We start from the raw sequence: 26,408 nt of genomic DNA on the forward strand, positions 1-26,408 counted from the left end.
TTTTTGTTGGCCCCAGATCTTTATTTTTTCAATTACAGTTTACAATTAGTATTATTTTTTATTAGTATCAGGTGTATAGCATAGTGGTTAGACAATCATACACTTTACAAAGTGTTCCCTCTGATATTTCCAGTACCCACTTGGGACCATACATAGTTATTACAGTATTAGTGACTATATTCCCTATGCTATACTTTACATCCCCATGACTATCTTGTAACTACCAATCTGTACTTTTCAATCCCTTCTCCTTTTTCACCATGTTCCCCAAACCTCCTCTCCTCTAGCAACCATCAGTCTATTCTTTGTATCTCTGAATCTGTTTCTGTTTTATTTGTTCATTTCTTTTGTTCTTTAGATTCCTCATCTCTGGAAATCATAACGGTGTTTGCCTTTCTCCGGCTAACTTATTTCACGTAGCATAACCCCCTCTAGGTCCACCAATGCTGTAGTAAACGGTAAGATTTTGTTCTTAATGGAGGTAGGAACGGGGCCTGATGTTGCGTGGCCTTTTCACAAGCTGCCAGACATAGGCGGATGTTGCCCTTCAGAATTGCCGTTTTGTTTTCATCAAGTGGAGGGAATGTGGCAGTGAACTCTGGCTCAGCGCCCTTCCTCTGGAGTGAATGCACTCCCAATTAGAAAAACAGAAGCGTCCTAGTTCTCTGTTCCCGTCCATCACTACAGCTTGTTGCTGTGGCACCAGCTGCCCTCCTCAGGCTCTTGGTATGGCCGAGAGGAGCAGGTGCCAAGGCCCAGTGGCCAGCACTTCTGGGAACGCAACACCAGTCAGGAACTTAGTGACATCTCCCTGCACCGAGTGAGTCTTTTTTGGGGGGTGGTGGTAATGGTGGTGGTGTCTAAAAATGCAACCTGTAGGAACCATAATTCCTGATAGAGCATGCCCGATTTGGGGAGAAATTTAGCCACATAAAATTTTAGCTTTCAGTGCAGATTGGCTGTTTGATCAATCAGGACAGAGCAACTTTTCTAGCCTGGGTTGTGAGACGAGGGATAGCCTAGCCTAGTACAGAACCATGAAGTCAGTTTTTCATACTCCTGGTGAGAAATCAAGCGACGGAACAGTGTCATGTGTAGTTAATGGGAAGGAGAACAAGCTTTCTGTGTTTAAAATGTGATCACTATTTTACGGTGCCTATTGGGTTTTCTGGCTTCCTCAACAATTAATAGACTATGTGCACTTGGAATAGGTTATCGAAGGAAGCTGGAATATGCTAGTCATTTAGAAAGCATGTCTTTTGAGGATTACTTTTAGTAAAAATAAAACCATACCAGACTTGGTTGCAGTTCTTTCTGAAAGGAAACGTTATTAATGCTGCCACCTGTTGACAGAATTTGAGTGTGCATCTAGTCCACTGGATCGGTAATCCTGCCCACCAGGAATACAACTTCAGGAATAAATACAGCCCCAGCCCTCAAGGAGCTTTTATTTTTTTGATAGAGGCTACAGCAAGCACATTTAAAGAAGAATACACACCCTCCGCTAGAATAGCAAACTCTCCTTGGTCTTACCAATGTAATCAAAGCCTGCCTAGTCTAAATCACTTGAGAGATAATCTCTTAAATATTTTTACACATGCATTGAAATACTTTCCTGTTCAGAATGGCCATTCTGTTACAAGATTTCCACAGATCATGCTTTATTATAACACTAGTGACCCAGTGCATGGATTTGTGCACATTGAAAGGAAATTAATTAGAAGGTGGCTGGTGGGGCAAGACTGGGCCAGAAAGCTGGACAAGCCCTGGAAGCAACCTTCTGTGGTCCCTCCCTGGCGTTTGTGGGGTCCCTTGGCTTGGTCTGGGGAAATCGGGCCAGCTCTCTGACATCCCAGAGTGTGAGAGGGCATTCTGCAAAATTGCCGTCTTACTGGGTGTGCAGTAAACTAGATTCGGGGCTGACAGTGCCCCAGCAACAACATAACCCATGGCCGAAGGTGGAATCGTGTGGCCCTGTGAGGAATCGGGCTCCCTCCTCTCTGATTTCGAGGTGCATAACCTGAGACCCGCCACTGCCAAGTCACTGAAGCTTGGCAGCTCCTGTGCTGAGCGTCTGACCCCTGGTGGTCAGTGCATGTCATAGCGACCGGTCAGACAGTTGGACACTTAGCATATTAGCTTTTTATATATATAGATTTGTTACATCTACTGTTTCCTTACAAATCCTAATATCCTAGCAATTCAAAGTACTAAGGAATTCCATCTCATACCAGGAGTGTTTCTCTAGAAGAGAACCTGGATCAGTGGATAGCAATTGTTAACTAAATGTATTCAAGAGCAAAGTAATCGTACCTCTTTCAAGTGAATATGACCATCTCATGTCCTGATGCAGGAACATTCTTGCTTGACAGGTTCCCCCTCGTCTTGATATTGTACTCCTGTGACATTTTCACTTTTCAAAATGTGGACAGATAATGACAGTGCTAAAGATGGTTTAAAACGTGAGGGTCAGATTGCCCCTTATCAGACCTTCATTCTTGGCAGCTGATCGAGGTGACAATTACACCTGTACCATCATAATTTGCTCAGCTCAACTTGAGACTCTGGAGCTGCTGGGGTGCTGGAGCTGCCACGCCTGCAGTTTCATACAGGGTGCCCTGAAGCCTTTGAGTTAGGCTCTATAGCAGTGATGGTGAACCTATGACATGCGTGTCAGAGGTGACACGCGAACTCATTTTTTTGCTTGATTTCTCTTTGTTAAATGGCATTTAAATATATAAAATAAATATCAAAATTATAAGTGTTTTACTATGGTTGCAAATATCAAAAAATTTCTATATATGACACAGCACCAGAGTTAAGTTAGGGTTTTTCAAAATGCTGACATGCCGAGCTCAAAAGGTTCGCCATCACTGCTCTACAGGCTGAAGAATCTCCATGTTTTAAGAGTCTTGCAGACAAACAAATACTGCTCTTCACTGCATGGAGCCTTTGCTAAACCCAGTGACAGAAAGCCTGTCTCTAGACCAGTGACACTTCACCCCAAACTTGAGTGGGAGCCCCAGCCCATCCTCAGGGCCTTGGTGACAACTCCAGAGATTAAGACACTGAATCTGCCCTGAAAATTATGCTGTTTGAGGCTAGTCACTTTAAAATGTGCCTTTCATCCCTGTGATACTTGGTTATTAATATAAATCATCCCTCAATGTCTTTTTTGAATCCTCTCCCCATTACTGACTTTCCTTCTCCTCCTTCCTCCTGATTTTTGACTCTTTCACTGTCCCCTCTGGAATCCTCTTTCCTTATAGTTTTCTCCACATGCTCCTTAGCTGTCTGCAGAATGCTCTTTTTCTGCCGCAAAGGAAACCTGGTTTCCCCTTAGGGATGCGACTTTCTGTCTCTTCTGTTAAGACTCATTCCCCCCCTGAAAGCATCATGTTGAGTGACAGTGGCGGGGATATTCTGTCTCTCTACTGCCTCTTTTGTCTCTGGCCACACTTTCTTTAGAGGTAAGACCCTGGACAGGAATGGGATAAACAAGTGACTGGTATTACCGAATCTGGAAAGATTGGCCTCCATTTGGGACCTCCCTTCTTTGTTCTCCTCTCATGAAATGGTTTGTATCTGCTTAGAAGTGGTGTGAAGCTTAACCCGAAAAGTGGGGCCTATAAAAGAACTTACCACTGCACTTCCACTATTCTTGTCACTGAGAATTTTGGTGGTTCTTTATCAATCAGGGGAAATATTAGCTTGACCTGGATACTTTTAAAATACCCAAGTGTTGATCCTGTGCCTGGATGCTGCATTCTAGGAAGCCTGGGATGGAATGTGAACACCCATATTTTATGTTCTCCTTTAAATCTTCCCTGACAATTTTTATGTGCTCCATCAGTTGGGAACCCTTGAAGTTGTGGAATGATTAATTTCTGTTGTTGGTACTTTATAACCAGTGATTTTTGACCCCTTTCATCTCATTGCACACATAAACTAACTACTAAAATTCTGTCGCACACCAAAAAATGCATTTTTGCCAATATGACAGGAAAAATTGGTATAATTTTGACTCATTCACACTGGATGGCTGTTGTTGTGTTGACCGTTGTTTTTTTATTTGATAAAGGGGAAAGAGGTCAGTGCTCCTGACTAAATAGTCAAGTATTCCATATTGTAAAAAGTCTTGGTGGCACACTGGTTGAAAATTGCTATTCTAAACTATTGAAATGGTTGCATTCCAATAATAATGTTAACTTTCCTTAGATTTTTGTATTTTCCATGGTTCTTTTAACTTGAACCTATTTTGAGGTTGGGAGGACATAACAGCCACTGCCCTATCAGAAGACCGCTTAGCCTCCAGAATTAACTCTTTTCTGTTGTCCTTAGCAGTTCTGAATGTGAGTGCCCAATAGATAGGGATTACCCCAAATAATTTTGAAATCTGTTCATTCTGAGTTCAGTTTATTTTGTATGCATTTGCATTTTCCACCCATTCCTCCAGAGGGCCCCAGACTTCAGAAACAGCTGGGAAGCTGAGCAAATTGGCTTGCAATCTCGTTAGAGAAGAAACATTAGCCAGTAATAAGATTTGAGCTTTCATTTATTGGAAGAACTCCTATTCTTTCCTACTCCTTTTTTTAGCTGTCAGCCTCTATCCAAAGGATAGCAAACAATGTTTTCTTGTCAGGGTAGTGGCTTGTGATGCTAGAACACAACACGAGTGCCTGTGGCTGAGAAATCAGGCCTTTAGTAGCATGATTTCTAAAATTCTTTGCTCAGACTTATCAGTAAAAATGTTGAGTGTATACAACTTCAATATATAGAGATTTATGTATAAATTATGTGTTCATGCAATTTGATTATATACCTTATAAATTGTATCCTCTGAAATAGAAGCTTAAAAAGAATGAGGAAAAAAACACACCCCCACAATAGAAGCTCTATTTTCTTCCTTCTGTGCTCTAGTCAGGGCCACTGGGAGCTACTGCTTTACAAAATGGCCTTTTAAAGAAAGGATTTGAGGAAGGAACATAGATTGATTTTTGGCTGCAGAAACATTTTTAAAATATATATTTTTATTGATTTCAGACAAAAAGGGAGGAGAGAGATAGAAATATCAATAATGAGAGAGAATCATTGATTGGCTGCCTTCTGCACAACCCCCATTGGGGATTGAGCCCTCAACCCGAGCATGTGCCCTTGACCGGAATTGAACCTGGGACCCTTCAGTCTGCAGGTCAATTTTCTACCCACTGAGCCAAACCAGCTAGGGCTGCAGAAACCTTTTTAATTCCAGCTGTCATCTTGAAGATTTAGTGAAGAGTGGGTGATACAGGGAAAGGCAGGGGCTAGCAATCAGTGAGAGTGTGCTTTTATGAGAAAACTCATCTCTAGGCCAGCGTAGGATGCAGTGTAGGGGAAGTGAGTCTAGACCAGTGGTTTTCAACCTTTGCCGCACATTAGAATCACTGGGAATCTTTCTAAAATCCTGATTTCTGGGCCTCATCCTCTGGAAATTCTGTTTCTTTGTTATGGGGTGGGGCCACAGCATTAGTAACAAAGAAACAATTTCTGGAGGATGAGGCCCAGAAATCAGGATTTTAAAAAGATTCCCAGGTGATTCTAATGTGCAGCCAAGGTTGAGAACCACTGGTCTAGCCTGTGGTCGGCAAACTGCAGCAGCTACATGCGGCTCTTTGGCCCCTTGAGTGTGGCTCTTCCTAAGCCTTAGGAGTACCCTAATTAAGTTAATAACAATGTACCTACCTATATAGTTTAAGTTTAAAAAATTTGGCTCTCAAAAGAAATTTCAATCGTTGTACTGTTGATATTTGGTTCTGTTGACTAATGAGTTTACCGACCACTGATAGTCTAGTGCCCACACCTGCTCCCAATGTTCTCTCTCTGGCATCCCCAATCCCGGATCCAGCGAGCTGTTGGGGGAAGGAGTAATTGAAATGATCTGGTTGAGGGTGTGTGTTTGTAATATTGTAAAGGTATTTTCTGGGAAAGATAAAGGAGGCATGGCTTTTTCTGGACTCTTATGAGACTCTTTCCCCACTCTCCAGTCTATGTAACCATAGATTGAATTGAGCCCTGAGGTCCATGTGGGTCCAAATCATCTCTTGATAACTCAGACAGAATTACATTGCTGTCTTCCTGGTAGTTATTATATGTCTGGGGCTCAAGAACACACCTAGGTGCTATAAAGCCCCAATTATAAAATTCAGTTTGTTTTTAAACTTAATAATCAGAGAAGATGTTTAATAAATTGACATTTAAATCAGTCAAACTATTCCATATTAGAAATAATGTTATATATTGAGTTTATAGAGCTCCAAAGAGTCATATAATTTCATGGGATTAAATTAGGGTTTTAAAATGAGTTGGACTGGTCAAATAAGTGTGGTCACTGAATGGAAAACTGGAAGACAAACTACCCTAGTGTGACATTCAAATGTTGGCCCACTGTGTGCCAGGCATTGCTACCTTAAAGCAGAAGAAACTGCCTTAAGGCCAATGGTGTACTTGATTTGGGCAAATATGATTTGACCTTTCACTAATGCCTGGATCTAATAGAAATTATGTTGAGATTTTTAAAAATCTAAAAGTTAGCTATTCTTCTTTTAAGAAAAAATTAAAAAAACACATTTTCATTAATTTTGGAGAGGAAGGGAGAGAAAGAAACATCAATGATGAGAGAGAATCATTGATCGGCTGCCTCCTACATGCCCCACTCTAAAGAGCCCCACACTGGGGTCAAGCCTGCAACCCGGGCATGTGCCCTGACTGGAAATTGAACCGTGACTTCCTGGTTCATAAGTCAACACTCAACCACTGAGCCATGCCAGCCAGGCATAGTCAACAATTCTTTATTTAAAGGCACCATTTTTTCCCCATTTTGAAAACACTATATTCACAATTTTTTAAAAAAGTGTAGAAGAGTAGAAAGGAATCACCCATCTTTTCATTGCAAAGGAAAGCCACCATGAACATACTTTCCAGCACAATTTCCCTATGTGTGGGTGCCTTCATATGAGGGGGATACTTAGCCAGAGGCAGTGTGACTGGGTGCTACAAGATGAGACACACAAGGTCTCTGTTGAATTTCTGTGTAGAAACCAGCCTGAATGCAAGCTGGGTCAGAAGAGGATAGCTATGAGGACATGAAAGCAGTTTCTTCTGATGCTATCTGCAAGGCTGGAACAGCCGTTTTGCGTAGAGGGAACACGTGTATACCTTGGGTCAGGCACATGAAAACCAGTGAACTAAGATGTTACCTGCAAGATAAGCCTTTCCCCACCTCTGTGTGAACTTGTTCTATCTTTCCTTGTCATAAGAATAGTGTTGGAACATACTGCACGCTTGGATCACTCTGTTGTTGTGTCTTTTTTGGGGGAAGAGATGCAACTTAATTTATATCCCTTCTGTAATAAACACCATCAAAAGTTATATGCTAGTGCCATTGGATAGTTTCCCTCGGAGAAATTAGAAAGGAAGTTCCAAGGGAAATCTGGAACAAGCTATCTGTAGTGAAAGTTCAGTTTTATTTCCCCCCAATCCATTGCAAAACAACCCTTTGGTCAAATATAATAAAAACAAATTGCTAGAAAAAAGGAGAAGAAGAAAAAATTCAAGTCCTAATAACTTGAAGTGATCTTAGAATTGCTATGAAATTCCTGACTGTTTTTTTTCTTCTTGTTTCTGTACTTATTGTGACTCAGATTTGCCAATATTTGAATGTCACACTAGGGTAGCTGTCTTCCAATTTTCCATTCAGTGACCATACGCATTGGACCAGTCCAACTCATTGTAAAATCCTAATTTAATTCCATGAAATTATATGACTCTTTTGAGCTCTGTAAACCCAATATGTAACTGCAACCCTATAATAAATATAAGCAAGTTTAACAGGGCATAAACTTTGGAAATATGGCCATATACTAATTTGCCCATCTGTGTTGATTATTTTAAGGAGGGCATAGCAATGATCAAAAGTCTCTTTTCTCAGGAAGTGATGTAGGGATAGAAAATAATATTAAAAATTTTTTTATAGTAATAAATAATAGAAAATAAAAAGAGCAATGAGATAGAAAATGGGAGGAGAATGGGGCTATGTTTTAAAATGTGTTTTTATTGATGTCAGAGAGGAAGGGAGAGGGAGAAGGAGATAGAAACATCAGTGATGAGAGAGAATCATTGATTGGCTGCCTCCCACTGGGGATTGAGCCCACAACCTAGGCATGTGCCCTTGACTGGAATCAAACCCGGGACCCTTCAGTCCTTAGACTGAGGCTCTATTCACTGAGCCAAACCAGCCAGAGCGAGAATGGGGCTATTTTAAATTTACCAGTTCAAGAAGTCTCTCTGAGAGATATGCACATATGTCCCAAATGATAAGGAGTCAGATCTGCAGGAAGAACATTTGGGGCATAGAACAGCAAGTGCAAAGGCCTAGGTATCCTTGATATGACAGAGGTATCCTTGGCACCTTCAACGATAGAAAAAGAGCTAATGAGGCCTGCAGAGAGCGATACCGAAAGTAAGTTGATGTGGCCCAAGGCATCTTTGGGCTTCATGTCATTTGATAATGGACAAATGAAGAATAAACGAGGGAAGTGTAGATAAGGCAACTGGATCATGGGCAGCCTGAAAGTGAATTTGTGGGGACAGGTGAGCTAGATTGCAACTGGGAAACATGTAGGACTGAGGAAAAGCAGGAATTTCACCCATGACTTAGCCCGTAGTCCTGCTATGTGGAGAGGAGGCAAGAAGGGAAAGATGATTGATGAGCAGCCTGAGAGGGATTTGGAGAGAGGGGCCTGGCCTCATGGACAGTAGATAAGGAAGGCTTTGAGGTGAGTACGGGAGTTTGCAGCAGTGGTTGGTACCTGAAGCTGGGTGGATTTGATCACATTTAACTCATAAAGCACTCTGAAAATCTTGACATTCATACCACTTTAGAATTTCAACACAGAACATAAGACATTCGTGATTGAACAACTGACTTCCTGCAGTAGGAAAAGGAGTTCTTTGAACAGTGGGTGTTTCAGGGCCATAAAGACCTTTCTTTACATTGTCATCTCGTTATTTCCACTGATGGAAAGGTGGAGATAGGCTGGTGTCCTTACCTGAAGTGATTTAAAAAGTTTATCTTCTGGATATTGCACTTCCTGTTATAATTCCCATTCAGCTTCCCATCCTCCTGCCTTTCCTAAAATTTAAAGGACATTAAAACAACAACAACAACAACAACAAAACAACAACAACTGATATCAGATAGAGAAAGGTTTTTAACGGAGCAAACAGCCTGAAATGATTCTTTTTAGGAAAAAATATACCACTGTGTAGTCCCACCCCAGCCAAACGTGGAGTAATATTTAATGCAGGTTAATTCCTGGGGGCAGGGGAAGGGGAGGGGGAGAGAACATAATTTGCAGTTACCTAACTCCGAGGTTGCCTTTAAGAAAAAAGGGAAGAGATGTGCTTGAGCCCAAATTCAATTTTGCTGTTTGTTTTCCCACCTGTGGAAAACCAGGCTGGGTTCATAAATTTTGCCATATCCAGATAGTTTTAAGACCGCCAGTTCTTTTTTGAGAATGGACTTTTGGCCACCTTGTTAACGTACAGGCTCCAATGAAGCCTGGGTGAAAGAGCCTATTTTAATCTCACACACACACACACACACACACACACACACACACACACACACTTTTATGGTAACTTAGGAATAATATACTCAAACTTTTAGAGCTAAGAGGGCACAAATACTGCTTTGACCCTTCACTTCTTTAACAGAAGAGGAAATGGGGGTGATGTAACTTGTCCAAGGTCACACAGGTAGGACCAGAGCAGGCACTGGAGCTGGGACTTGTCTAGTGACTTTCAGTTTAGTGCACTTTCTACTTTTAACATGTGACTCCTTAGTCCTCAAGCACTCCAAGAGCTGGAACCACATTGGAAAGTAGCCTGTTTTCTTCTCATTAATTTTGGGAGTAGGTTATATTTCAGCGACTAATTGGAATTGAGAAATGTCTTGCATTTGTTGTGTTTTGTTTGGCGTTTAGGTTTTCCCATGACATTAGTTCAGGCTGAAGCCCTAGACAGAATCTGTGACCTGGACCTCGTGATCACTCTGAACATTCCATTTGAAACACTCAGAGATCGTCTCAGCCGACGCTGGATTCACCCTCCTAGCGGGAGGGTGTATAACCTGGACTTCAATCCACCTCTTGTACATGTAAGAATATACAAAGTGCGCTCACAAACTAACAAGGAAGAACCAAGACATTTTACTTGAGAAGTGGGTAAAAGATAGGAAGGGACTGTTGAAAAATGAGCAAATATATATAGCCAACCAATATTTAAAAGGCTCATTTACTAGTAGTTAAGGAATGTAAATTAAAGTTTATAACATCGATCGCTGGATGGGATTTAGGAAAATTAGAACCGTAAGGATGCCTTCCTAGCTAGAGGTTCAGTGAAGTTCCAATGAGTCTGGCTCATTTGGGCTGACCACTAGTTTCCATATTTTTTTTAACACTATTCTTTAAAAAAAAAAAATTTTTTTAAAAATTGATTTCAGAAAGGAAGGGAGAGAGATAGAAACATCAATGATGACAGAGAATCATTGATTGGCTGCCTCCTGCACGTCCCCTACTGGGGGGGATTGAGCCCACAACCTGGGCATGTGCCCTTGGCCGGAATTGAACCTGGAACTCTTTAGTCTGCAGGCCGATGCTCTATCCACTGAGCCAAACTGGCTAGGGCCTCGTCTCCTTTTTAAGTCTTCTTTTTAAATGTAAGTAGTTCTGGAATTTCTTTATTAGATCTCTTTCTTTTTTCCATCCCAAGAAGCTACTAGCAGGGGAAAAAAATGGGTGGGGGAGAACGTTCTGAATATACACTGAAGTCTAGCACAGAAGCTTCACATTTTGGCTCTGCCTAGACCTGCTTTTGCAAAGATTCTCATAAAATTTGAGATGATTTAACACTTTCCAAAGACTGGGTTTCCCAACAAGAATACCGACAGTTACAATGCTGCTTCCAAAGACAGCAGTAAAAGTGCTTGTCTGGGCCAGCTTGACCAGCCCCGGGGGTCCAAGAGCCCCCCCAGAAGGCCAGTGCTGTTGCCCTAGCATCCTCCTGCTCTTTCCAGAAGCAGCTGTATTTGCTGGTGCTCTCAAGTCCTGGAAATGACTTCTGAGCTTTGCAGCCAAACGTATAAAAAAAGAGAGGGGGATATAGTGATGTATAGCCTCTCCCATCCCTATCGTTCGCTCCTATTATGTCAGGGTAGCAGCGATGGAATACACATGTGACTCACCAGTAAGTCATCAGTGTAAATTATGTACCCGGGACCCTGAGCTGTAAAGGAATTTAATGGAATTGTAGCGAGTTTTAAATTTATAGCCAGTTTCTGATTATCCAGTTGAGTTGCCTGAGCACTTTGGTTCTGCTCTAGCCTGCCTTTTGACAGATTTATTTCTTTTGACTATCTCCCTGGGTGCAGAATGGCCATGGACTTGGGAGGCAAAATTTTGATCTGTCCAATTTGCTATTTCTATGTAGGGTTCCTGAGAGGTTAAAATACATTTAAAAATCAGGTGTTTTGTTTTTTTTTAATTGCCATTTTTCAGTTCTCAGAATGTTTGTTCCTGATTATCATGAGTGTATGATTCATGCCTATTTTAATTTACCTTTATTAAGAAAATTCTTTTTTTAATCCTCTCCCAAGGATATTTTTTGCATTGATTTCTAGACAGAATGGAAGGGGAAATAAACATCGATGATGAGAGAGGCACATCGATCTGCCATTCCCCACATACACCCCAACCGGGGCTGGGATTGAGCCTGCAATTTAGGCAGGTACCCTTGACTGGGAATCCAACCCATGGCCCTCTGGTCCACGGGCTGATGGCTTAACCACTGAGCCAAATCGGCCAGGGCTAACTTACCTTTAGATAAATCATCATTTGATTTAGTAAAATAACACGAGTAAGATTACTCTTAGAAAAGCTACATGATAGAATTTGAAAGTTAGCAGAGGCAGGACTGAAATGATCTTCTCAGTTAGTGCTTTCCCTAAGTAAACCCGTTGGCTCCTTGAAACATTTCATTTTCTATATTAAGAACTCAGGCTTTAGAGAGCATCTCCATTTTGTTGAAAGGTTGCTTGTTGGCAGAGGGAGGCTGCTTGGAAATTTAAACTGAATTGAAGGTATCATTTATCAACAGCACAGGAACCTGCTTGGAAAGATCTGAGAAGTTAATAAAGATTTAATGTCAGCTCTCATGAAGTAGGGCTTACATGCTGTTAAGAGTGCCATTTCTTTTCAAGTGCCTTCCCTGTTACCACTGGTGCCCAGGCCTAACCCATTATGTGGTGGGAATCAAAGGTGAAGACATGGTTGTCACAGGAAAGTGTTTTACTATGGAATGGCCTGACCGATGCCCATATTAACTGGTTTCTCTGGCATTTGTAGGGGGTTGATGACGTCACCGGTGAACGGCTGGTCCAGCAGGAGGATGATAAGCCGGAAGCAGTCAACGTCAGGCTAAGACAGTACAAGGAGGTGGCCAAGCCGGTGGTTAAACTCTACAAGTGAGTGCACTTCAGTGTTTTTGTGGCAGTCGGCCAGTTAGAGAGGTGTTGAGCCTCGTGGGGAGGGCCTTGGGTAGAGGTGGGGGGGATGCTTCTTTCAGCTAGATAAGCCCTAAAAGCCTAGCACATTCCCAGGATGAAATGCTGGAGTTGGTGGGAGACAACGTCCAGCTCTGACACCTGATCATCCCTGTCCAGTTGGAAATTGCATCTAGACTTAGTGTCAAAATGTAAAGCATTATTTCAGCCACTTAAAAAAGAAAATGAAAATGCCACACATATATATCTTATTCGGATACTAGAATAGAAGGAACTTTTGGCCTAGATGTGTCTGGAAAGAGATTTACAAAGAAAAGCTAAAACTATAAGTTGTGGATTGCAAATTCAAATGGCTACAGGGACCAGGCAGGTCCCGGAAATGAATGTCAACAGAGGGGGTGGCAGGGGGTGGGGGAGGTGGGAGTGGGGGTGTGCAGGGGCAGTTGAGTGGCAGTTGAACTGTATGGCTTCTATGCAGCTCCAGTCAGTTATCACCACAGGGGTCCCCCCAGGCTCCGTGTGACCAATGATTCCTGTTTTTCAAGAGAAGCAGACATCTGGCTCTTAGGTGGAAAAATTCCCAATTTTTATATTAGCAACAATGAAACCCGTGTGCGGACCTGCCTGCTATTGTCCTTTTCTGACGTTGTAGCCTCCAAACAATTTAGCCACCATTTAGGTCAGAGGTTCCTGATCAGATTACTGTGACTCATTCCATATTTCACGATCATGGTCATAATTTGGGTTTTAGAGTATGAAATCTTGTCTGTGGTTCCCTTTTCAGAAATGTGTCATGAGGCAGACTTGGGATTGTCCCCCAAAGAGTCATGCTCTTCGATATGTTTTAAAGGGGAGAAGAAAAGGTGGCATGGTGGCAAGCATGCCAGAATTGTGAAAGCTATGGCCTTATTTAGACACCACAGAGGGGGGTGCTGATAAAATTGCAGGAGCCATTTGGACGCTTTGCAGTGTGTGATAGAGACTCTGAGATTGTGCTTGCATTTTACCTGCAATGCCTGTGTGTGCTGGGCTTTGTGTTTCAGGTCCCGAGGAGTGCTCCACCAGTTTTCTGGAACGGACACTGACAAAATCTGGCCCTGTGTTTACGCGGTTTTCTCGAACAAGATCACACCGATTCAGTCCAGAGAAGCATGCTGAGCCCGGCCAGGGGAAGAACCAGGAAGATGTGCTTCTCCCTCCAGATGTTTCAGTTGTATGTGTAGTATGGTCCCCAGTAGAAGCCAGCTGAGATAGCTTGCAGTATCTTTTCTAGTTTCAATGATGAACTGATATGAAAACTAATGAGTGAAAGGAGGCAGTGAAGAGGCTGTTCTCTGCCCTTCGGAAAGAAGGGTCACCTGCACATGTTGAAGATGCCTCTGCACACGCCCGTCAAGCCCTTCGCCAGAAAACAAGGACAGGCTGGATTTCAAATGCCGTATAACCCAAGCTCTAGCTGATTTTTGATCTTCATGTTGCCATAGTGGCAGCCTTTTTGCATATGGTGGTGGTCTCTTGGTTCTCCCCACCCCCTAAAGGCTGTTGAACCACAGCACCAGTGGCCTGAGATGCCCAGGGCTGTAGCCCGGGCTTTGCCCACGTTCTCTGGTATGTCCTCCCCTGGAGGCAAGGAGGTTGAAGCCAGTTGCTCGCAGTGGTCGCTTCTCTGACTTTGAGTGACTGTACCCACAACTTATTTTTTTTTGTTAGGAGAGGCATCTCCCTTGCATCCATGCTCCATAGAAACTCTGCTCTTCAGACATCCTGGAATGAAAGGATTTGGCTTCTGCTATTTTTATTAGATGGTGTTTTTGTCGTTGTTGTTTTTTAAACATCTGTTGCCTCCCCTCCCTTTCTCCCTACAGATACTTACTGCTTTGAGCCCGCTGAGATTCCTCTGTAAGAGCTGAGAGCTAGGGGATGATGTCAGATCACTCGATGCACCAGAACTGAGCTCTTTGAGGGTCTACTTTACACTGCTGATCTGACTCTCATGGGTGGATACTGTTCCTTTTTTTTTTTTTTTTGTGGAAAAAAATTGTCATTATAAATCCCCAAAGTAAGAAATATTCACCTACATAAATGTTAAAAGATCATATCTTGTGTACTAGATGTAATTAAGATCATAGGGAGTTACTGGACTAAAAGAATTGTTTACTTTTTATTCAAGATAAAAAAAATGTATTTTGAAAATGCTGCTAAATGTTGATGCCGACAGTGTTTTTCTCCTGTGAGTAAAGTGTTGGCGAAGGGAATGGAGCCTGTGGGGTTGCGGAAACATGTTGCACTAGCTGTGCCTAGACTCAGGATGACAGCTTTACAATGACGAGAAAACAAAATCTTAATTTTTTTTTCTATTCCAAAGATTCTATAGGGTGGCCATAAAGTCTAAAAAGACGGATAACACTATTTTGTCCTTCACTGTAATGTAATATCAATAAATCACTTGTTAACGCTTTGCTTGGTTTCCAGACTTGGTGGCCACCTTGTATAATTCTTGCTCTCCTCTGGGAAGAATGATGAAGTTTATTCCTGTTGCCTTAAAAAATATCCCTCTTCATGCATTGTGATTACTCCCAGCGAGGGTCCTTTACTATTCCTGGGAGGGACTTCAGTAGACTTATTGCCTTTGGCCTCTTTGGGGAAGGGATAGGAAATGACCTGCTCACTGATTCCATATTCCTCCATCCTTCACTCTCATCTCCTTTCCAGCAAAATAACAACTACAGCCTGTGACACTGTGTCTCACAGTGTTGGCTGTTTCTGAGACTGCCCACCAACCGGGGTGGCCCTTTGCTAGGTGAGACCAAAAAAAGTCACACACCTTTTCCATGGTCTTTGGAAGACGATGCTTGTTTCATGCTCAGTGGCCTAAACATATATATATATTTCTGGTTTTCTTCAACACACTCCTTCAATGATTTTGTAAAAAATTGTTTGGAAAAGATTTTGTGAAAAGTAAAATCCAAGGGACAGCTTTTCTTGGTTTTCATTCTACTGCCACACACACAGCTCCTTCCCTGTTACGCAGAAATTGTTTGGATAGTCTGAGATTCTCCCCATCCTCACATGCGGTGGTTCTAACCAGCTCTGAATTCACTTTCTCTCCATTATCCTGACAGGCGGCCCGCTTGTGCAGAACTTAAACATTGCTGTGTTTAATACCCGTTAACTTTAATGCAAGCATAAAAGAGGTACCATTTATCAAAGGCCTACTGACTGGCATGTGCAGTTTCAGGGCCTTTATAAATACAAGGTGGGGCAAAAATAGGTTTACAGCTGTTCATGGAAAATAATACAATAATAAATAACACAGGAACGAACTTTCATGCCCTCACAACTGTGACGCACCCTGTACTTCATCCTTCAAGCATCCTGTGAGATAGGCACGCTCCCACACTTATAAGAGAAGGCAAGGTCAGAGGTGTGAGGCGTGTTGCCCAGGCCCCTGCTGCCAATAACTGTAGCCGGGACTCACGCTCAGGCTTTCCTGACTGCAGTGGAGTTTGCTCCTGGATGTCAACCACCTGTTTCCTGAGTGAGCTTGCTTGTTTTTGTCTTGTATTTAAGAGTGGCCTCACATAAAACATGGTCCCCTACGTGACATTCCGCTTTACATGGTACTGTTCTTAGTTTTCCCTTTGCTTACGCAAAGGAAGCTGCTAGAGGGAAGTCTGAGCCTTGATACTCCTCCGAAACTATTCATTTATAGACAAAATAAAAGGCTGCTCATGTACTATAGGCTGGCTTGAGTCCTGGCTAATCTATGGAGAAGGGAAGCTCATGTCCCTCACCAACCCTTTTGTGTCCATGGTTTTAAGCCCTTAAAGGGACGCTTGCCCTTTAGTCACCCTCAGCCATGGTGCTCACAGGTAGGTCAGGGCTCCTGGGAGCCTCACTTCTTTCCTGAGATTAGAACAAAGCGCTTGCTGCGACCCCAGACAAGGCCCTGATAAACTGGTCCTTCCTAAAGTGCTGGCAGGTGAACCAATGGTGATTGTGCACCTACACAGGGTAACCCTGACTTTACACCATCTCTCTATTATATCACCAGGATTCTGAATGCCAAATCCACACCTTAGCCTGCCATCTGATGTGGTGGCGCTGCTTATCATACACAGTTCTGGCCAACTCAGGAGGGAGACTGGCTTCCTGTCTTCCCCACCTTCCCCAGGTCATTCCCTGTCCCCCTCCAGAAGCCACACTCAGATGTGTCCCCCTCCTCCCCCCTTCTCTACCTGACCCCCAACCCCCATTGGGAAGGGAAAGGAAAGGAGCAATGGGTGAGAGGTACTGCTGTGGCTTTTTCTGCCACTCAAAATGTTGAGACAATAATGTTAGAAAGATACCTGTGCAAATCCATACATAGGGCTTTTACAAAATTTAATTTACTGGAACCTACGTTCCGTATTTGACTTGAGCAGTTTGTCTAAACAATTTACCGGCATGCTGGGGGTATTTGCTCAAATCATAAACATCACAAATTTCCAAGTGTTATGGTATAGGCATTCTGAGCAGTTGCTGGTTACTGCTATTTCATGCTAAGCGCTTTACATGCATTGTCTAATTAAAACCTTAACAATTACCCTAAATGATAGATATTTCAATTACCTTGCCTTCTTGTATTTAGGAACTGAAATAATCCTGTTTACGTGAACTGTTTTCATGGACCTATGGGGATTAATCAGGAAATGAAAAATGGCCTTTTTGGTACCTTTCTTTAGTTTGAGCTCTCCATTCTCATTAGTAGGTAAAGCAACGTATTTGCTCCCACCTGGCACCTTTGCTTTTGGCACTCTGGTGCTGAGACAGGAAATGGGCCCTCCCTGGGTCCCAGTGGTAGTTGCACACTGTATACACAGAGGGCATATGTCTCATCTGTGCTCTGCCTGCGTTACAGGATCCTGGGAGGCATCCGTATCTACCTGATGAATTTTGCTTATCACCTTTCCGTGAACAGACAGCAATTACATTTTCTTGTTGCAGTTAATTTTGCCGGCGAGGCCATTCATAAGGCAGATCATGTTCACGGTAGGAATTGCTTCTCTCTTCCCCTCCATTTTGAGTAACTCCCTTGTGTCTGATTGGTGTCTCAAGAGAAGAATGTGGTCTGGTCCTAAGTTATCACCCCTTTCCGTACATAACGGGCCCAGTCTGGTTTCCAGGGGAGAAGTGGGCAAGACCCAGATGTCGGGGACCCATGAGGCCATATTTCAGCCGTGAAGAAATATCTGCTTCCTGCACCTGTTGAGATGTATTATAATTACAATTGTTTATAAGTGCCATATCTTATCTTTCTTTTAGCAAATTGCACAGTTCTTGCCAAAATAAATGCTATTATCTAATTACTGTGTGTGTGAGACAGAATAACAAAGAGAGAGAGAGATGGTAAAACATTTCCAAAAAGGAGAAAGCTCTTGTATGGCATGGATATTCCTTCCTTAGTGATAATTAGGCTATCCCAAGAAGTTCCGAATCTTTGAAAGAAAAGATTTCCTGCTTAAAACTTTTCGAACATTGGTGCACCCAGATGATTCTCCCTGGCGTTAGTGTGTGTCTAACTCCATTTCATCAAAACTTTTTCTTTATTTTAAACTTGGCTATACAGTCAGAAATGTACTCAATAAAAACAAACTGAATTGTATTTGATTTATAGAAAAGGGAAGAAAAACAAAAACTCAGTCTTTATGTCAGCGCCAAGGCGTAAGGGGTCAGAGGGCCTTTCTGGTTTTAGGAGAATTTGTACTACTGATTTTTATATACTCTTGTTTTTGAGATGAACAGATCTCTGGGGGAAATTGAGTTCCAATGGCATTTCACTGTGATCCCTCTCACGCTCAAATCAGTTCTCCAACCCAAGGACAACTTGTCTCTGGTTTACTGCCCTGTGAACCCTCAGCTCGCTTTCCCAGAAGTCACGTGTTTACGATGAGTCAGTGCTTTCCCTCAGGGAGAGCCCTCGGCCTTCTTGATTTGGGTATATGTGCTTAATGCAGACTATAGAAACCTAATCTGTAAGTGTTCTAACTGTTCATTGTATTATTATTTTTACTATCTTGCTTGAAGCTTATTCAAACTTTTTGATTTGATAGAAATAAAGTTTTTTTTCTGCTTATAACTAGTGAATTCATTTAACATTTGGATAGCTTTTTACACTTGACCATCTGCATCTTCACAGATATTCTCATTCGTGCCACTGCAAGCACTCTACTATCCACAGTGTTTTATCTCCAGCTTACAGACTGGGAAAACAGAGAACACGGTGTTGCCTGGATAAGTTGGTGGCAGGGCAAGATCCTGAACCCGAGAGTTAGGATCCCCCGTCTCGTTTTCTTTCCTGCTGCGCCATGTTGCCTCATTTTGTATACCCTCCAGTTCCTTGTTTGTCCAGCACTTTATTTTTCACATGTTCATGGACATGAAAATTTTATTTGTGAAACAACTGGATGATGTGAGCAGGTCACATCATCACATCCTACACAGATCCCATCCTATAGATTAGGAGACGGATCAAAGTATGTGACTTTCAGGTCACCGCGTTTGGGGCTACTCAGCAGAAGAAGAAACCTCAGCAGGCCCATCTGGCGGGGTTGGTGCCAGGGAGGAAATCTAGCCTCCACCGGAGGAGCCCCCTGTGACAGGGAGGGAGCAAAGGCTCTGGCTTCTCCCAACCTCACACTCCCCTTTCTCCCGTGGGTGGGTGGGTGCGGTGTGGGCTTCCCCTTAGCAGAAGCCAGCTGACAGAAGCCTGAGAAACGTGTTCTACAGGTTTCCACGCCCCTGGAAAGGTGAACTGGATATGATGGCAAGTGGTGAATTGAATTAAAGTTCAAGCCATTCGTCTCCTTGTTGATGTTAATCCTCGCCCGAGGATAGTTTTTCATTGATTTTTAGAGGGAGTGAAAGGGTGGGAGAGAGACCAAGAGAAAGAAAGAAACATCCATGTGAGAGAGACACATAGATTGGTTGCCTTCCCCATGCTCCCCAGCCAGGGCCAGGGATTGAATCAAACCCAGGACCCTTTAGTCGGAGGGCTGATGCTCTATCCACTTAGCCAAACCCCTAGGGCAAGCCATTTGTATTTTAAGAGGATTTTGCATCTCTGCCCCATTGGCTTCTTGCTGGTGCATATGATTTGCTTTAGCCAATGGAATGTGAGAAGAAGTGAAGTGTGTCACTTTGGAGCAGAAGCCTAGAAGTTTCAGGAGCCAGAATGTGGACGCCAATCTCATTCTGCAATGAGCCTGGCAGTCTCATGGGACTTTTCTTTCAACCTGGATCCTAAAGTGAAGACATGGAGTCTGGGATGCAGCCAGTCCACAATGCAAAAATCAACCTTTGCTTTTATAAGCCACTGAGATTTGGTAGCACAGCATATTGTAGCCCAAGCTGACTGATCGAAATGGGCCTCGTGTATGTCATCCAGTTATAGCTTTGATTCTTCATCAAGCACTATTAGGCTCTAGGGATGCAAAGATGAGTAAGACCCAGTTTTTACCCCTTACTTCCTCAGTCTCCTGGAGGGGACGGACATATCCTATCTAATAAAAGAGAAACATGGTAATTAGCTGTACGGCCGCTACCCTTCCCATTGGCTAATCAGTGAGATATGCAAATTAACTGCCAGCCAAGATGGCAGCTGGCAGCCAGGCAGCTTGAAGCAAACAAGGAGGCTTCCTTGCTTCAGTGACGGAGGAAGCCAAGCTTCCCCGCCTGCGCTGCCGGCCTCTGAGCTTGCAGTTTGAACCATTGTAACAAATATAGAAGCTAAACAAAACCCCAGAAACTGGCTTTAGTCAGCCAGGCTTCAGCCAGCAAGACCGCAACATTGTTTCGAATACAGAAGGTAAACAAAGGCCAGAAACATGCTTTCAGCAGCCGAGCCTCAGAGAGAAAGCCAGCTCTCAGCTCCAGTGACAGGCATAGAAGGTAAATAAATGCCAGAATTAAAAAAAAAAAGAAAAAAAGGAGAGGTTTGGAGCTTCAGTCGCCCGCCAGCCTGAAAACAGCCCTCAGCCCCTCACCCAGACTGGCCAGTCACCCTGAAGCAACAAGATGGCAGCTAATTTGCAAACTGAAGGCAGGCGGCAGCAGGCAAGGCTGTCTGCGGTCTGGGACCCAGATCTGTGACCCTTCCAGGCGGGGGGCAGTGCTTGAGGCTATCCCCGGTCCCAGGACCCAGATCTGTGACCCTGCCAGATGCGGGGGGGGGGGGGGGGGGGGGGGGGCACTGTGGGAAGCTGTCCATAGTCCAGGACTCGGATCTGTGACCCTGCCAGGCGGGGGGCAGTGCTTGAGGCTGTCCGTGGTCCCAGGACCCAGATCTGTGACCCTGCCAGACTGGGGGCACTGTGGGAAGCTGTCCGCAGTCCAGGACTCGGATCTGTGACCCTGCCGGGCGGGGGTCAGTGCTTGAGGCTGTCCACGGGACCAAGAGATGGATCTGTGACCCTGCCAGGCAGGGGGCAGCGCTTGAGGCCGTGCACGGTCCTGGGACTTGGATCCGTGACCCTTCACAGCGGGGAGGCAGCCATCAGTGCCCAGGAGTGACTGCGCAAGATCCGCCTCCTGGCCCAGAAGGTGCAGGATCGCAGGGACAGCCACCGTGGTGGGCCAGACTGACGTCCTCCTGGCCGCACCACGGGGGTTTGTGGATCTGCAAAGCCAGAGGCCTCCAGTGTGCACATACCCCCCTGGTGTGCGAACATCCCCCAGCACACTGTCATCCTCCCACGCCTGCAACAGTTGCAAACCAAGGCGTGCACAAGTTCCCCCCGCCTCTCCACTGCACTTCCATCAACCCGGCATGCCTAACACTCCCACAGGATGTGCACACATCCCCTCTGATGCACTCACATCCTTTGGAGAGTGTCTGGGTGTTCTGGGTGCTGAGGGTGGGCGCCTGTGAGATGACAGTGAGAGGGCGGAGTGGTGATGCCCTGTTCCCACGGAGGCCAGTGCAGCTACGAGATCACCTCTAGGGGGTTAATGCAGGTGCTGAGGCAGGAGCAGGTACAGACAGACACACCTGGTGGGCGCGGGCGGCCCTCTCTGAGGTGCTTTCGGTCAGCGTTCAAGATCAAGAGCCCAGAGGCAGAGAGGAATTCCGTCCTCTCAGTGAAACAGTGGGATAGTCGGGGCGACTGTAGAGGAGGAATGTGCACTTTGGGTGTCAGCACCCATGAGTGAAGGCTGCCCTGACTGAGCCTTGCTTGCTTGGGGCCTAGAGCACTCCTGCCGGGCAACGGGTGACAGGAGGTGCTTCTCCGAATTAATGAGAGAAAATGTTGATTCTCCTGCTGCCCACGAAGGTGGAAAGTGAAGTGGGGAGACATGTGGGGAATGAGCAAGGTTCCCTGTCTGGGGGTTCCAAATCTGCTGTTGGTTTCTTTCGCCACTGACTAGAGATATACAGGGTGTCCCCCCAAAATGTATACACACTTTGAATACCTACTAATTCCAATGGTTTTAAGCATAAGAAAGGAACAACAATGGAGCTGTTATCTGTTAAAAGTGTGGGCACAAACAGATAGTTGGACATTCCCTGAGGGATCTCAGATTGGAGAGGGTGAAGGCCAGACTGAGGAGCCCCTTCTCCCTCCCTACCCCAGTGCACGAATTTCGTGCACCGGGCTACTAGTGATTACATAACTCTACACATAACCGTTGGAGTTATTCACTGACTTATGCCTGAGAGGACACAGAGGGAGTCGCTCTTGGCTGACCAGGTAGAGACCAAAGAAGAGCTTAGTGATGCAGGAAAGGGAACCCAAGAGGAGGAAAAGGTATGTGTGTTAGGTGAGGCAGGCCTGGGAGTTGAAGATAAGATTGAGTTGTATTTGGAAGTTGTGTGGACCTGGTCTTAACTGCTCCCAGTCCAGCCCAGTCTCTATGCCAGAAAGTGATTCATCAGGTTCACACGATAACATTGTAATTGTACTAGAGTCTGGACTAGGATGTGGAAGTTCAACAATAGGGAATGGTTGGAACAGGAGTGAAAAAGAGTCAAATGCCTCCAGGGGAGAAGTCAGGAACCTAAATGACTGAAATGGAGGCAAGTGTGAGGCAGTAGGGAGGGGCAAGGGCTATGAAGAACTATTTCTAACCTGGGAGTCACTGCTCAGCTCTGGATGACTGTTAGCACCTCAGGAATGCTGCCCAATCATTCAATTTGTGAACAGAAACCAGATATGTTTTCTTGATGAAATCTTCTGTTTAAATGTTTGCAATTTAAATTTCAATAAAATGGCACAGGCCAAACAGCATATCCATTTGGGGGCTTCTGCATTAGAGACATAGGAGGTAGGGATGCGGGTTTTTGTGGCTAGATAGGTAGCTATGAATTAAGGAGGTAGGCGTTGTAAGGGCAAAGAATCTGAAGGGGATGATTTTTTTAGCTTTGACAACAACAATGACAAAATGCATAGTTATATTCTCTGCTTTATCAGAGAATACCACCTATTCAAAGAAATCACCTGAGTTTTTTACTCCAGAGTTCAATTGAGTGGGGTTTTTCCCATATTTATTTCAGCCAGTTAGTACATAAACATCCAATACTAAATAAAATGCAGGCAATAGGCCAGCATTGCACAACAGCTACAGATGATGAACCTCAGGCTCAGTGAAATTAAGTTATTATTTTACCCAGTAAGTGGTAGAATGAAGACTTCAACTCCAATGCTTACTTATGATTAGTCAGCTGTTCTGCCTCATTCTGACTCTCGCTACCCAAAGACTTAGAACAGTGATGGCGAACCTTTTGAGCTCGGCGTGTCAGCATTTTGAAAAACCCTAACTTAACTCTGGTGCCATGTCACATATAGAAAGTTTTTGATATTTGCAACCATAGTAAAACAAAGACTTATATTTTTGATATTTATTTTATATATTTAAATATCATTTAACAAAGAAAAATCAACCAAAAAAATGAGTTCGCGTGTCACCTCTGACACACGTGTCATAGGTTCGCCATCACTGACTTAGAGGGACCACAATTAAGGGCCCTGAAATCAAGGCACCTTTGACCTTGGGCAGAACTTGCAGGAATGGGGGTGGAGAGTCCTGCCACTTGGAGGTGACTAGGACATGAGCAGTACTGAGACTCCCCTGTGGTCAGCTTTCCTCCTAGCCAGGATCCTAGGTCAGTTTCTTTAACAAGCCTAGAAGGCCTTCATGAAAGACTAGATCTCATATTCCATCAGGAGTTGACAACTTGCACTTCCCCAGTCTAGGGCCATGCATCTGGGAAAAGGTAATATTTCCTGACAAGGAAGAATCAGGGAAAGAAAAATGAATTGCCCATATTTGGATACGTCAGGGAGGAAACCAGCCACTCCCTCTCCTCACAATCATGGTCTTCCACATACAAGGGAACACTCTAGATCCACTGACTATGTCACATGCATCAATCATCCTGGGTACACTGACCATCTCAGACTACTCTGGACATATTGACCATCAGGATATTCTACCCAGGGCACATTGATCATATGCACCTACCACAATGAGGAATTCTATCAGTGCAATAAGGTCAGGGAGAATGGGCTGCAGGCTAAAATTGCTTGGAGACCTGAATGAATCATCTTGTATATTTTATCTGTATAAAAATCTTTGCTGTGTTTTTTTCATATGCAGCCAATAAAAAAGCCCAATTATCTAGTGCTCATATGAAAATCTTATCTAACAATTTGTGTATCAGCATTTATCAATTGAGGCTATAGAGTGAGAGCTCTTTGAAGATAATGACAGATGCCTACCATAAACTGAATTTTTCTACATATCTTCCAATAACCATACACGTCAAGGACAACAAATAAAATCACAATGAACTCACCACACAACACAATTATATCTACCATATAACCAGGAAATAGAATACTGCACACTCCCATTTCATATGAGTGGGGTAGAAAACACCTGAAATCAGTAGCACCAGCTATCACACCCATGGGAAGTGGAGAGTTAAGAAGGAACATTTTGGCAAAAGGTAAGTGCAATGGTGTCCCAGAGAGTCCACACTAAATAGAGAAATACTGAGAACAGTCATGCTGGATTAGAGCACTGGTTAATGGGGAATTGGAAAAGGAGAGCTTGAAAATACATGAATTTAAACGTGTAAGTATTGAGAGCACATAGCTTTTGTAAGTGAGCAAGGGAACTAGGTAGGAGGGACATATTTTGGAGACTTGGTGATGAAGAGGAAAAAATAAAGAAGTTGGTGGAAATTAAGGTTCCTGCAGAAATTACTTTCATGAAATCTAGACATACTAAACTCTCCCTAGCCCTTCCCACCCATTAAAGATGCTATTCATCAAAAAAATTGCATTTCACTGTACCAACTGAAGAGAGCAGTCTTGAACTAAGAAAATAGTAAGACACCCGAATTCTTGAACCACATCGGTAGAAACACCTGGTCCAGGAAAATCCAAGTCTTGGGAATAAACAGAAAAAGGAAGTAAACTCCACACAGAGTTACTCTAAAAAGGAAATAAATTGAGAATCAAAATTCTTCAGCTAATGAAAACGCTCAAGACCCAGTCTTAAAGCGGAAGATGCTGTAGCACAACACTCCAGCACAAACAAATGTTGTTAGACAAGCAATAACAGATATGAAAAAGCACCACAAATCATAAATTCACAAATTCAGAAGAGAAGTGGGCACAAAACAAAAATACATGAAATAAGAATTGATTGAATATAGAAAAAAAGTGAAGGAAAAGAGAATGATCTCAAAATTAGGACTAAAAAGATGCACAAAAAAGTAAAAGTTTTTAAAAATATACAAAATAAACATGGAAAAGTGAAATGAAAATTTCCAAGAGACTAAAACAAAATAGGAAAAAGCAAAAAGCTCAGAAAGAAAATAATAGCTATAGAAGACAGAGAAGATCTAACACACTTATAACTGAATTCTCTAAAGAAGAAAAACAAAATAATACATCAAAACCAAGATTAAAAGCTATAATCCACTAAAAACGTACAATAAATAAATAAATCCTGAATCTACATATTGAAAGAATACACAGTGGAATTATGAAATTGACTCAGTAAAGTCAACTTTAGGACATTCTACTATGTCCAAGAAAACTCCTGTAAACCTGCCGGCAAAAAGACCAAGTAATTCGATATACGAATCAAAAAGCGAAGCAACGTTTTCATCATGGAAGGAAATTCTGAATCAAGAATTTTATATCCAGCCAAGCTGACCTTCAATTATCAAACAAATGTGGCAAAAAAAAAAAAAATGTTTATAGTTGCTGACTCTGGGAGAAGGGCACCAGAGGCAGTATTCCTTTAGCTTTCCTGTAGATGGGAAAAATTTCTAAATACTACATTGGGGAAATTTTTTAAAATTTAAACAAGTATTGGATATTTATAGCTCTCTTATTTCCTCCCTCTCCCCAGCTCCTGACAACAACTAATTTACTTTATGTCTATAGGTTTATCTATTCTGGACTTTTTCAGTATAGAAATTTCTTTTATAAATCAAATCATACAAGTGGCCTTTTGTGACTGGCTTTTTCACTTAGCACAATATTTTTAGGTGTATCCATGTTTTAGCATGGATTAGTACTTTCTTCCTTTTTATTGCCAAATAATATTCTGTTGTATGGATGTACCACATTTTGTCCATTCATCAATGGACATGGGTTATTTCCACTTTTTGGCTATCATGAATAATGCTGCTATGAATATTTGTGTACACACTTTTATGTGGACATATGTTTTTAATTCTTTGGGATATCTATATAAAAGTCAAATGACTAGATCATATGGCAACTGTTTAACTTTTTAAGGAACATCCAAACTG

At 43.1% G+C, this 26,408-nt stretch overlaps 1 protein-coding gene across 2 annotated transcripts in view; it reads left to right on the forward strand.

Annotated features, from left to right (window-relative positions):
- AK4 (adenylate kinase 4) overlaps nt 1-18,716 on the forward strand; it is a 59,209-nt gene extending 40,493 nt beyond the window's left edge. For both annotated transcript variants that reach the window (XM_070405289.1, XM_070405290.1), the window contains exons 4-6: nt 10,023-10,195; nt 12,441-12,559; nt 13,642-18,716. In XM_070405289.1, coding sequence (XP_070261390.1) covers nt 10,023-10,195; nt 12,441-12,559; nt 13,642-13,756 — 407 coding nt within the window. In that variant the 3' untranslated portion in view covers nt 13,757-18,716. The remainder of the gene's footprint in view (nt 1-10,022; nt 10,196-12,440; nt 12,560-13,641) is intronic.
- The last annotated feature ends 7,692 nt before the right edge of the window (nt 18,717-26,408 follow it).

Source organism: Myotis yumanensis, unplaced genomic scaffold (genome assembly GCF_028538775.1).
Source record: "Myotis yumanensis isolate MYYU_CA2020_CCGP unplaced genomic scaffold, mMyoYum1.0.hap1 SCAF_2, whole genome shotgun sequence".
In the NCBI taxonomy this organism is placed as follows: Eukaryota; Metazoa; Chordata; class Mammalia; order Chiroptera; family Vespertilionidae; genus Myotis; species Myotis yumanensis.